The sequence below is a fragment of the Musca autumnalis genome, unplaced genomic scaffold, assembly GCF_047663935.1.
Source record: "Musca autumnalis isolate F117 unplaced genomic scaffold, ASM4766393v1 scaffold_3, whole genome shotgun sequence".
NCBI classification, from domain to species: Eukaryota; Metazoa; Arthropoda; class Insecta; order Diptera; family Muscidae; genus Musca; species Musca autumnalis.
The window spans coordinates 8758607-8773092 of record NW_027411866.1 but is presented as its reverse complement, the minus strand read 5'-3'; the positions used below and the strand labels follow the sequence as shown (position 1 = coordinate 8773092).

Below are 14486 nucleotides of genomic sequence, written 5' to 3'. Positions count from 1 at the left end.
TGGGCTCAAAGGCCATGGGCTCAAGGCCATCTACCATTTGGTAGATGGGCTCAAAGGCCATCTACCGTTTTGTAGATGGGCTCAAAGGCCATCTTCCGTTTGGTAGATGGGCTCAAAGGCCATCTACCGGTTTGTAGATGGGCTCAAAGGACATCTATAGTTATAAATTAAAAGACCTTAAACGACATCTATCTTATGGTAGATGAACACAAATCCCTCCTATCATTGTCGCTCCAAAAGGTTGTTTAGACAAAAGTTTTTCTAACCCTTAAAACTACAAATTTTCGAAACACCCTATGGTACAAGCTTAGTGTTGTACTTGTCATATTTCCAACACAATTTAATGGCATTTTTAAAATTCCAATGTTTACTTTTCAATTTTTTTTACTAATTTGGCAAATTAATTTGTGTGCGTGTGTTCAACTTATTTGGTCAACAAATGAGTTTCACTTTACCAAAAAGCAAACCACACAAAGCGCTTCATTCATTTGTCAAACATTTCATTCATAAAACGTTTTGCGACAAAAAAAAAAATTAGTTATGTTTACAATAACAATAAAAATAACAGTTAAATTAATGAAAAATTTTGGTTCCATAGCGTTTTGGGGGAGATATGATACTGAGAGTGATGGTTTACTGTGTCTACTTTCCATAACAAAAAGTCTCGGAGAAGAGAAAAACCAGCAGATTCTAATTTTAGGGAGAGTAAGCTGTATTTAAAGTAAACATTATCATAACCATAACTTGTTTGAGGTTAGAGGAACTTTGTTATATTTGTCCCTTTTCCATTTTATATATTTGATATTTTGACCTTTCTTGATATTGGCTTAATCTCCCTTCCATCTCTGTTGTGATACTCACCTTGCCTTTGATAACAGCCTGGACAACAATGACTTGTGCAGCACGATGTACTTCTTGTATTTCTCCTGGTATTGGATGACCCACTCCCGGGTCAAACCACACCAAATCACCCTCGGACCAGTCCATATTTAGTGTGGAATTTTTTCCCTCTTTGTTGCTCCAAAGGATTTGCTCCGTTTCTCCTGTTAAATGATGAAGATGGTGGTGTTTTGTGGCAAAACAGTGATAACTAAATGTTTAACTTAAATGAAGACATGGCTCTGAAAAGATATGAAAAAAAAACAGAACAACAATTAACATTTTGAAGACCCACAATAAAAGAAAACAAAAAATTACAAAGAAGCCTATCCTTAAAAATAAATGTTGGCGGTGATGATTTATTGTTTCTTGTGTGGAGAACTTTGTAAACACAAAATGTATGCCAAAGAATGTTCATGAGTTGGTGGTAGACAGAAAAAAAACATACAATTATAAAGACAAAGTAACAGCAACAAAACATACAGCAGCAACAATACATACAACAACAGCCATGTAAACTCTAAAAAAGGTGTTATGTGTATCTAACATAGGTGCAGCATGGGTATGTTGCTGCTGGAAAAAAACTGTTCGCTAAAAAACAAAAGACTCAAAACCCAAACTTGTTATTAAATTCAATGCAAATTACCATCTAAGCCAAGTAAAAAAATCAATGTTAAAGTTTTCTGTTTTTGTTTTCTAGCAAATGCCACCAACTAAATAAAACGGGTCTAGACTTCTTTGTTCGCCATAACTTATTAAATATTGATGACAAATATTTAGATTTTAGGTTTTTCGTTATTTAAAGAAAGCATCGGATTTCATTAATGAATATTTATAGGCAAAAAAGACATGGTGTTTTTAATATAATTTAAATATTTTATTATAAATGTCATACCATCTATTCCCGAAACACCCATATCGTGTGGATAAAATATTTTGTTATCGAAATATATAAAAAAATATTTCTTATATATTTCCATTCCTATTAGTTATTTTGTTATTTTAATTATTTAATTAAGGTTGGGAGAATGAAATAAATAATAAATTATCGCCATTTGTAGCTATATTACAACAATTGTTAGATGAAAGTCAAACCCTAATTTATTTTCTTAGAATTAAATCATCAACCAAATATTTCCTCGTGATTTGCACACTGCGACCTTGTGAATGACTAATTCTAAACCTCCATGAAATAAAAAAAAATCATCATCACAGCTTCTTCTTCGTGCACAGCACTCCTTCCATAAATATTGCAATGCTTCCGCAAAACATGAACAAATTGCAAAACTTAAGAAAATCACTGAAATTATTTTTTTTCTCGCATTTTGCACCATAAATGATAATTATAATATTATGTTGTGGGAGTAGGAAATTCATAATTGTTAAATCAGTAATTAGCACTGAGTTGATGGAAAGGAAATTATTAAAAATGAAAATGAACGAAAATTGAAGGAATATTTTGCTAAAATTATTTGAAAATTAAAGAAATATTAAAAAATATATAAATAAATATATATAAATATATAAAATATAATAAATATATATAAATATATTTATATAAAATATAAATAAATAAATATGTAAGTAAATAAATAAATATGTAAATAAATAAATAAATGAATACATAAATAAATAAATAAATAAATAAATAAATAAATAAATAAATAAATAAAAAATAAATAAGTAAATAAATAAATAAATAAATAAATAAAAAATAAATAAGTAAATAAATAAATAATAAATAAATAAAAAAATAAATAAATAAATAAATAAGTAAATAATTAAATAAATAAACAAACAAATAAACAAATAAATAAATTTAAATTAATATTAAAAATAATCTTCGTCCTAATAGGCAAAATTTTCAAATGAAAATTTTTCTATTTAACAAAAAAAAAAAATGAAATATGTTGTGAGAAATTACTGAAATAAAAAATCTGACTAAAAGTTTAATTTTTTTTAAGTTATTAGTAATTTCTAAAAATATTTTTAACCAAAAAAATTGTAGTCAAATTTTTAAAATATTTTTTGAGGAAAAATTAACTGAAGCTGATTACAAAATATAAAATAAGGTTTAAAAATATTTTTGATTTTCTCAAAAATCTTCCTCCGCCGTCTGATGGTCTGAAAGTCCGAGATGAGATCAAAGAGCATCCATCTACCGCGTGATATATGGAATTATAGGTATAGAAAGTGGAAACTAAGAAATCAACCCTTAGGTAAATTGACTTATAGGCCATTCATTGCTCTAAAGCCATCTATTTTGTAGAAGTTGAACAACAAACTTTCCTAAAATAGTGGATTAAAAAATTATATCAAAAGCTTTTTATCATATGGTTGATTATAACAATATTTTAATTATTTTAAAATTGTTAATAATTTCTAAAAATACAAACTCTTTTAATTATTTTGTTTTGAAAAAAATTCTGAAACTGATTTCATATACTAATTCAATTTACTAAAATATTTAAATAATAAATTATTTGTTTATATTTGAAAAAATGAAAGAAAAAAATATCAAAACTTTTTCAAATATTTTTTAGCGTCGTTATAAACGACGACGTTATAAGCGATTTCGACTGTACTTTGTATGAAAATAAAACAGTTTATTCAATTTATATTTATGTATTTGTCTTTGTACAAAATAATTATAATAAGATTCATTAAAAAATTATCTTTTGCCTGAGCGGTAAAAATTTAAATTTTTTTTTTAATTTTTTAAGATATTTTTTTATCAGGAAAAATGTTTCAGCTATTAAATAACATATACTCTCATTTTCGAGAATTAAACAATATTTCGAAAAAACTAAAACTGAACATTTTCTTTTCTTTTAAAAATCTTTAAAAATTACTCAATTTTAATTTTACTCAAAATATCTGTAAAATGTTATTTAATTACTAAAAATACAAAATTGACAATAAATAATAATGTTTTCAAAAATAAAAATATTAAAAATAAGTAGTTTTTTGTCATTAAAACATCTTTAAAAATTAATAACCCAGCAAAATTTAAAGGAAGGGGTTCTATGCGATGACGTGATTTCATGGCATATTTTGCATTGGTTCAAAGCAGGTCGTGAAAGATCCGATCTTTTTATCAGCATTTGAATCATTGGTACAGATCACTAGAAACAAACAAGTCGATTTGTACATCCCTACATGTAGCGACATCAAAACAAAAGAGTATACATTTCCAAAATTTTTGTTATAAAATTACAAATTAAATGTACATAGGTTCGAGAACTAGAAATTCTTAAAGGAGAGCTGTTGGAGTCCATGTCGAAATCTGAACTGGTGATGAGAAGATAATAGAAAAGCTTTTGTAAGATGGAACAAAATCAGTGGTTGAGAGTGGACGAAGTAAACTCTGTTGATAAAATTGAAATTTTGGGTGTAAACTTTATGCTGATAAATTAGTTCTAGTTATTTCATGAATTAGTTTGAATTAATAAAGAATTTGGTTTGTCATGAAAATCATATTTCAATACAGAATTTTCCATTTTCCAAACAAGACATGAAAATGTGATGCCAAAGGGTAGGTGAAAATTACATGTTAAAGCATTGGTCAAAATGACATGCTTAGGATCCGACAATGAATGTCATCTTAAGATCTGAAAAAGAATGTCCTCTTATGGTGATCACGCTCATATAAAAATCATCAGTGAAAATGCTAAAAAGATGACATGCCAGATCACTTGCACCCATGATTCAATAGCATCCTTGGCATCGAAGATTTTGCTGGGAAATTACTCGAAAAAATAAATAATAAAAATAAGTTTAAATTATTTTTATGTTTTGTTGGACCTATTGAATTTTATTAAAATATTTTCAATTTGTGTGTTTTTCTGAGCGATAAAAAGATCATTTTTTTTAAATTTTATATAATATTATTTTGTATAGAGATAAATAAATATAAATTAAATTACATTTTTTATTTTCATATAAATGTTTATTGATTGCTAAAAAATATTAAAAAAATTCTTGATAAACTACCAATTACTATATCCCAATAAAAACGCCAACAACGTTCTCATTATTAATTTAATTGATAATATTTTTCAATTGCAAAATGTTTTAAATTATATAGAATTCTTTGTTTCATTCGGTAAAAAATAAAAATTAATAAAATGTTTTTTTTCCGGAATTTATTATTTTTATCGAAGCATTTTTGTACTTTTCTTTTTGAAAAAAAAAAAATATTTTAAAATATTATTGAATATTTATAATTATTTTCAGAAATTAAATATAATTTTAAAGGCAAAGATACAAATTAAATAAAAGTTTTATCAAAAATACAATTAAATGAACAGTTTAACTTTAAACTTATTTTTTAATAATTTTTATATATTTTTCAAATGTAATTTCCATTTGGTATTTTTCTTTAAAAAATCGTTTTTCAAGATAAATATTTGAAACATTTAATTTAAACTTTAATAATAATTATCTTTCATTTATTTAAAAAATTTGCCTATTAATATTATTTTTAAATAGGAATTTGGCCTTGCTGTCTTGTGCAATATTGTAGCCCTAAACTAGTAGAACTTATCTTTTGAAGAAACTACATAAGAAAAACTCCATCTAGGGTATCAAAATCTATAAAATATAGAAAATTTTACATAATTGCTGAAATTCTGGTCAGTATCGGCTAAACTATTGGGAGTTGAACCAAGTAACCTTTTGCAAAAATCTTCCAAATAAAGTTCTCAACAATTCTTTAAAACATTCTGAAACTCTTAAATGCTTACTTCATGTTGTTTCAGCGGTATTTTGCATCATATCTTTTACAACACGTATTTCAAACACAGTTTACACCAACAGTTTATTCTCGCATTTCGGATTTCATCACATTATTGCCATGTAAATGTAAAGAATACAACGGGATAGACGCGTTTTACACCAATGACATGTTCTGAAGAGTTGTTTATTACATTCCAGGAAATATTTTTCCAGAAGAAAATATTCAGAAAAAATTAACGGTTTTGGAGATACGGTGCGAAATTTATAAAAATTGTAGTATTTTTGCATATATTTTGAAATTTGAGGCAATAAATGTAGTTTTTCGTGTTTATTTTTTCTCCAAATATTGTATTCTTGTCCTTACCTACAAATTTGCTTCAGAGGTTAGACGAAGATTCGCATTGGTTTCAGAGATATAGCCCCGAAATCTTTAAAAACTCAATATTTAAGCATGTTTAGATGGGGCCATAAAATCCAAGCTGGATCTGACACAACAAAACCCAACTAGGGTTTCTTGTCGTTTGGGTCTGTACTTTCAAAAAATCCTCAGTTCGAATTGTTTGCACAAGATCACCTTAAAAATGTTGCACAGTGTAATCAAAAATTATTTTTTTAATGGAGCTATTTTCAAAGTATTTGCATATTTTTACAAAATGTTTGTATTTTCTTTAATTGCGAAAATATTTGTTAAGCAAATCGCACGATTGTTTTCAAAAATATTATCGCCTGCGGCGCTATTCGCTTTTCAGAAAGTATTTGCTCATTTTTACAAAAATTTTTTTCTTTAATAGTGAAAATATTTTTGTAAAAAATCGCGCGATTTTTCAAAAATATTTTCGCCTGCGGCGCTTTTGGTTTTCAAGAAAGTATTGGAATATTTTTTACAAAAACGTTTTATGTTCTTATATTGTGAAAATATTTTTTGTAAAAAATCGCGCGATTTTTCAAAAATATTTTCGCCTGCGGCGCTTTTAGTTTTCAAACCACTAAAAAACCACCATCGTTCTAAGCCACCATCAACTTGTCAAAGCTCCCGATGACAAATATTGATGATCAAATCTTCTGATACCGAAGGACAAATACAAATAACGTTGGAAAAAAGCTGTCATAGTATTTGTAATAAAGCATTGAAAAATAGGGTTGGCAGCCAAGTCGGACTATAGGAAAAGTTTGGAATTATATAACTGAAATTAAAATAATAAATAAATAATTTGAATATAAGATTTTCGAATGATTTTGTGGTGTGTTAGTTTCCAAGCTTAGCCTTCGTCCACCTACTAAAATAACATTCTAATATGCCCGATGATCGGCCTTAACCACCCGTGAAACATAATGCATAATGGTTGAATGTGTGGGATTTCGGAGGATTCATAATTTTTCAATACACCTCTTAGGTCATAACAGCTCAACTCGAAAACTATTTTTTGTTATTTTTCCAATGCAATTTATCCTCAATATTATTTTTCTTTTCTATAAATCTTATTTTTATGTCCCGGGCCACACTACAGTAATTTCACTGAAATTTTGATATGAAATTATGCGTCTCTAGATCGACGTCCATAGTAGAGTAAAATCATAAAACTGCTGTAGTGGGGAATTCGATTTAAGAACACCTAGTTTCATGAAATTTTTTTATGAAATTCACGCTAGTGTGTACCGGGATTATCAAGAATTAATCAAATATTTTTTAAAAAATTTAATTAAATTTTGAACACATTTTTATGTAATTTTAAGTTGAATTAAAACAGAAATTGTAAATTATATTTATTATATTAATATCATTTTTCTTATTTAGAAATTAAAAAATGGTCTTCGTTCGAATCAATAAAGAAATTAAAAATAATTAAATTTATTTTTTAATTTTTTCAAATATTTTTTAACAATGAAGAAATATTTTTTTGTACATTTTACATTAATTATTTTTTATTTTCTAAGAATGAATTGAATTTTTTTTAATCTTATCTTTATCAACAATTAGTCAAATATTTTTATACCCTCCACCATATGGAGGGTATAATTAAATTTGTCATTCCGTTTGTAACACATCGAAATATTCGTCGGAGACCCTATAAAGTATATATATTATTGATCAGCATAAAATTCTATGTCGATTTGACCATGTCCGTCCGTCCGTCTGTCTGTCTGTTGAAATCAAGATACAGCTCGCAATTTTAAAGATAGAGAGTCAAAATTTGGTACAGAAGTTTCTATTACTTGCAGGATGGTTGGTATTGAAAATGGGATATATCGGTCCACGTTTTTTTATAGCCCCCATAGAACGGTACCTCCCGATTTTCGGTATTTTTAAGGTTTTAGCTTCATTATCCTACCAAAATGGCTGAAATTTGGTACGTAGTCTTCTTTAGGGGTATAAAACTTTCCCCCAGAATTTTGTCGGTATCGGTCCACACCTTTATATAGCCCCCATAGAACGGTACCTCCCGATTTTCGGTATTTTTAAGGTTTTAGCTTCATTATCCTACCAAAATGGCTGAAATTTGGTACGTAGTCTTCTTTAGGGGTAATAAACTTTCCCTTAGAATTTTGTTGGTATCGGTCCACACCTTCATATAGCCCCCATAGAACGGTACCTCCCGATTTTCGGTATTTTTAAGGTTTTAGCTTCATTATCCTACCAAAATGGCTGAAATTTGGTAGGTAGTCTTCTGTAGGGGTATAAAACTTCCCCCAAAATTTTGTCGGTATCGGTCCACACCTTCATATAGCCCCCATAGAACGGTACCTCCCGATTTTCGGTATTTTGAGGTTTTAGCTTCATTATCCTACCAAAATGGCTGAAATTTGGTACGCAGTCTTCTTTAGGGGTATAAAACTTTCCCTTAGAATTTTGTTGGTATCGGTCCACACCTTCATATAGCCCCCATAGAACGGTACCTCCCGATTTTCGGTATTTTTAAGGTTTTAGCTTCATTATCCTACCAAAATGGCTGAAATTTGGTACGTAATCTTCTTTAGGGGTATAAAAGTTTCCCCCAGAATTTTGTTGGTATAGTCCACGCCTTCATATAGCCCCCATGGAAAGGTACCTCCCGATTTTCGGTATTTTGAAGGTGTTAGCTTCATTATCCTACCAAAATGGCTGAAATTTGGTACGTAGTCTTCTTTAGGGGTATAAAACTTTCCCTACGAATTTTGTTGGTATCGGTCCACACCTTCATATAGCCCCCATAGAACGGTACCTCCCGATTTTCGGTATTTTTAAGGTTTTAGCTTCATTATCCTACCAAAATGACTGAAATTTGGTAGGTAGTCTCCTTTAGGGGTATAAAACTTTCCCCCAGAATTTTGTTGGTATCGGTCCACACCTTCATATAGCCCCCATAGAACGGTACCTCCCGATTTTCGGTATTTTGAGGTTTTAGCTTCATTATCCTACCAAAATGGCTGAAATTTGGTACGCAGTCTTCTTTAGGGGTATAAAACTTTCCCTTAGAATTTTGTTGGTATCGGTCCACACCTTCATATAGCCCCCATAGAGCGTTACCTCCCGATTTGCTGTATTTTTAAGGTTTTAGCTTCATTATCCTACCAAAATGGCTGAAATTTGGTACGTAGTCTTCTTTAGGGGTATAAAACTTTCCCCCAGAATTTTGTTGGTATAGGTCCACGCCTTCATATAGCCCCCATGGAAAGGTACCTCCCGATTTTTCATATTTTGAAGGTTGTGTCTTCAATATTCCACCAAAATGGCTGAAATTTGGTATTTAGTCTTCAATGCGATATAAAACTGTTCGTCAGAAATATGTCTGTACAGGTCCACGCATTCATATTGCCCCATTTCTGACTAACATTCGTCGGTATAGGTCCACGTTTCGATATAGCCCCCATAGAACGGTACCTCCCGATTTTCGTAATACTGAAGATTGTGACGTCAATATCCAACCGAAATGGCTGAAATTTGTTATTTCGTCTTCCAAGAGTTATAAAATATTCCAGAAGAGTACTAGAAGCGTACTTCTTGATTTTCGGTATTTTTTAAGTTTTAGTCACATTCTCTTACCGAAATATAGGAAATTTGGTATTAAGTCTTCTTTGAGCCTAAAAACTTTCCGCCAGAAATTTGTCGGTATAGATCGACGTTTTGAAATAGCCCATATAGAATGGTGCCTAACATTGTTTCACCGAAATTGCTGAAATTTAGTATTAAGTCTTCCTCATACACGAAAGGAAACTAATTATTCCATTTTAATTCAATACAACTTGTGGTGGAGGGTATAACAAGTTCGGCCCGGCCGAACTTAACACCGTTTTTACTTGTTTTTATTTAATGTAATTTTTAAATATGTAAAAATTATTCAATTTTGAGTAAAATCGAAACTGAAAAGTTAATTATTTTTATTGGTTTTTTATTGAAAAACTTTTAAATTAACAGAATATTCGTCAAAATCGGTAAAAGCTTACAAATTAATTAAATTTATTGTTAATAATTGGTTGTCAATTGACCTTTTTCCAAGATTTTTAAAATAATAAGACTTTTTTGAGCTTGAGGTCATTGTTTGAATAAAAAAATAAATAAAATGCAATAAAAATGAAATTCAAACAATGACCTTAAGCTCAAAAAAGTCTTATTATTTTAAAAAATAAAATTTATTTTAATTTTTTGAAATATTTTTATCAATTATTTTTAATATATTTCCTTTTAAAAAAATTTTAATTTTTTTAAGAATGAAAGAAAATTTTATATATATTTGCATTTTTCTTTTTTAAAAATCTTATCTTTATCAACAATTAGTCAAATATTTTTTTAATTTAATGTAATATTTAAATATGTAAAAATTATTAAATTTTGAGTAAAATCGAAACTAAAAAGTTAACTATTTTTATTAGTTTTATATTGAAAAACTTTTAAATTAACATCATTTTAATTAAAAAGGAATATTCGTCAAAATCGGTAAAAATTTACAAATTAATAAAATTTATTTTAATTTTTTGAAATATTTTTATCAATTATTTTTAATATATTTCTTTAAAAAAATTTTAAAGATATTTTAAAAGTATAAAATAAAAGATTTAGAAATGTTTTAAAATATTTAATAAAAATAATTATTTAATTTTGAGTTTAATTGAAACTGAAAATGTTAATTATTTTTTATTTTTACCAGTTACTGTACTTTAAGTTTGTTATTTTAATTTTTTTATATAAAATATATTTTTAAATATGTTTTTTATGGAAAATAGTAAAAACGATTACTTTATTACAAATATAAAAATTTATTTATTTATTTTTTTTAATTTTTGAAAAAATAACAAAGTTAATTATATTTTTTTTTTTTTCAAAAAATAAAATATTTATATCTTTTAATAAAGTAATCATTTTTACTATTTTCCATTTAGAAAAAAAAAAAAAATATTTTTAAAATATTTTTTATATATGTATATATTTAGTATATTATTGAAACTGAATAAATTTTAAGAATTTATTTTTATTTATTTTCAAGTTTTTTTTTTAACTTTTATCAATAAACTAAATTTTTCTATGTTTGATTTTTTTTGAGAAAAAAAGTATTTTTTTATCTAGATATTAGGTCTGCCAGTGGAATAAAATTTTAGGCTGAAAACTGTCAAAACGATTTTGTTACCTAAGAACATTCTATTTATTTTTCAAATTAGGGATCTGTCCTTAGCAAATTTAGGTTCACCGCAACAATTTTTCAAGGAACTTAATAAATATTTGGCTAACAAATCAATTCTGTAGAAAAACACAACATAGCGAGAAACTTAATTCAATAAATTCAATTCCAGTAATTTCTTCTATAGAATCCAACGAAGTTTTTTATACATATAAATTTTTCTAGAAAAAAATAATGCAGACAATTTTTCTATTAAAAATGAAAAGAAAAGAAAAGTTAAAGAAAAATTAAAAATTAAGTGTAATTTTTATAGGGAAACTCAATTCGGTGAAGGTTTTGAATTCAATTATGAAAAATTAAATATATGGTATGTTCCAGTACTGCAAGAATCTACTAATTTTTTTTACTATTTTTGTCGATAACATAAAGGAAAAATTGTTATCGTTATAAAAAATAGTAGCTTCTTGCAGGTTCTGGAACAGAGCAATATATTTTTTAAATAGTTTTATGTGGTCCTCTTTTTGAAAATATTTATTGATTAAAAAAATATGTCACTAACATTTGGTGAAAATTACCGAAAAGGATTTTAATTAAGTAAAACAAAAGACTTAAGAAACGAACACCTATAACCATTCGAAGTAAAATTTACTTGCAATAAAATTTGATTTAACAAGCGAGAGATGTTTCTTATGCCACTGGCAACTCGAAATACGAAATTTAATGTACTTTTTTGAAAAATTCGTTGCAAAATATTCGTTATATTGAGGTTATACCAAACCATTGATCTATGACGACAAATCAAAAACAACAAAATGTCTGCCTAGTTCATTACAAGAGTATGTATAAAAACTTCTCAAATCTAAAAATAACTCAAGGAACAGGTAATTCTATCAAACACTTCTTCTTACATATTTTTCAAAATCCCCATCCCATTATCTTACAGTGGAAGGTCTAAAAACCCTTAAGTTTTTATGGTTGACTGCTGACAAAAACTGATTGACAATTTTCTAATAAATATTTATAAATCTTTGGGTAATTTGTTCAAAATATTTATGAGAATTTTACTTCAAATTCCATTAAACCGGCATTAGTAAGCAAAACAAAAGATTTAAGACACAAGCGTTGCGATGGCAGCAGCAGCGTTGTAATAATGACATGAAGGAATGCGTAAGTAAGCTTACGCCCATGGTTAGTTCGGAGTAGTTTTTAATTTTTTTGTGTTAATTTCGAACACCGAAATTGGCTTTCTTTCATTTCCCATTGTTTCCAATATTTCTTGTTGAATTTCTTCCGACATTTGGAGAGAAGCAGAGGGCCAAAAGGGAATATGACAGGTGAACAGAAAAAAATCTGTGTTCGACAGCAAAAACAAAAAAAAACTTTCACCTGTTCGACATACAACAATCACAGCAACAACAACATCATCAGTTGGTGGTTGGGATGGATGGCAAATGGCTGGCGTTAACATCAATATTTAACAATAATATACAACAAAAACAAAAGCTTTGAATAACTCTACAGCATATGAATATGATGACAAAGACAATATTCACTGACAGACAGGCTGGCTGACTGACTGATGTGCTATGAATGAAACGCCCGAGGAGATGTAGCAGAAGAAGAAATCCAAAAAAAAATCACACACTCTGTCTGTCTGTCTGTCACTCGAGCCAATGAAAAATGCATCTCCATAGATCACCACAGCTGCAGGCAAATATGAACATGATCACACTTAACAAGTGATCCAAAAGATGTGAGGTATTTCTGACAACAACCACAGCCACATTACCACCACCACCACTAACAACAATAACAAAAGTAAACAAACTTTAACAAATATTATTCACTTACAAAAAATGTTGTATATTTCTTTGTGAAATTATCATCAGCTCAACTCAGCTGACTGAGTTCAGTTCAGTTAAGCAGCTGCAAATGAATAACACGAGTCTAGGAGAAACTTCTCTGACCGTCGTTGTTGTTGTATTTTTTATTTATTTTTTGTTTGCTCTTTAATAACAAAAGAAAGAAAACTGTTAACTGAGTCAAGCAAATTAGCACTGAGCCAATAACTTGAACACTGAACTCCACGTAAAACTGTTTGGCCTGCCTGCCCGACTTTGTTGTTATTATTGTGTTTTTGTTTTTTCTGTAAATTGACTCTTTTCTTGTTTTGTGCTCTCCAATATTGGCTCAAAACAACTGAAAACTGCTGCTGCGGAGAGTTGTCGCAAAACATTTTTAACCATTGACGTGATTGACCGCATTCCAATAGTTGAAGTTATAAACAACAACAACAACACTAACACAATGAATGGCTAGGCCACAACAGAACAACTACAACAACACATATGGCAAAAACGAGCAAGCAAAAAAGACTTAAGTCAATAAATTTACACTTGACGCTAAATTGAAATTATGAAAATTTTGTGTACAGGGGAAAAAATAATTGCTATGATGTAAAAAATTCAAATCAACGAAGTTTTTTAGAGCTGAAGACAATTCAGCAGATTTAGAAAAGCTCTTCTTCGATTTGAAGAACTCAACTTACTATAGAAGAAGTCAATTCAGCAAACTCAGAGAGCTTTTCGATAGAAGGAGTTAAATCATTAAATATACAAATTCAAGCCGGCAATCTATTTTTAAACAAAAAAGTCAAATAAGCAAACTTTATCTATAGAAGAAGTTGATCCAGCAAACTTTTTTTTAGAAAAAGTGAATTCAGCAACTTTTTTCTTTAGAAAAAGTCAATTCAGCTGACATTTTGTATAGATAAAGTCAATTCCGCAATCTTTTTTCATAAAAAAAGTCAATTCAGCAAAATTTTTTCCCAAAGGAAAGTGAATTCAGCAAACATTTTCCATAAAAAAAGTCAATTCAGCAAACCTTTTCCATAGAAAAAGTCAATTAAGAAATTTTTTCCATAGAAAAAGTCAATTCATCAAAATTGTCTATAGAAAAGGTCAATTCAGACAACCTTTCCATAAAAAAGATAATCCAGCAAACTTTTTGACATTTGCTATAGAAAAAGTTTGCTGAATTGACATTTTCTATAGAAAAAGTTTTCTGAATTAACATTTTCTATAGAAAAAGTTTGCTGTATTGACTTTTTCTATAGAAAAAGTTTGCCGAATTGACTTTTTCTATAGAAAAAGTTTGCTGAATTGACTTTTTCTATAGAAAAAGTTTGCTGAATTGACTTTTTTTTAAAGAAAAAGTTTGCTGAATTGACTTTTTCTATAGAAAAAGTTTGCCGAATTGACTTTTTCTATAGAAAAAGTT

At 28.3% G+C, this 14486-nt stretch overlaps 1 protein-coding gene across 1 annotated transcript in view; it reads right to left on the bottom strand.

Annotated features, from left to right (window-relative positions):
• The window catches only part of Myo10A (unconventional myosin 10A), a 98109-nt gene that overhangs the window by 50755 nt on the left and 32868 nt on the right, over nt 1–14486 (bottom strand). Inside the window, exon 2 of the mRNA XM_073974157.1 lies at nt 862–1121. Within this exon, the coding sequence (XP_073830258.1) occupies nt 862–987 (126 nt within the window). The 5' untranslated portion in view covers nt 988–1121. The remainder of the gene's footprint in view (nt 1–861; nt 1122–14486) is intronic.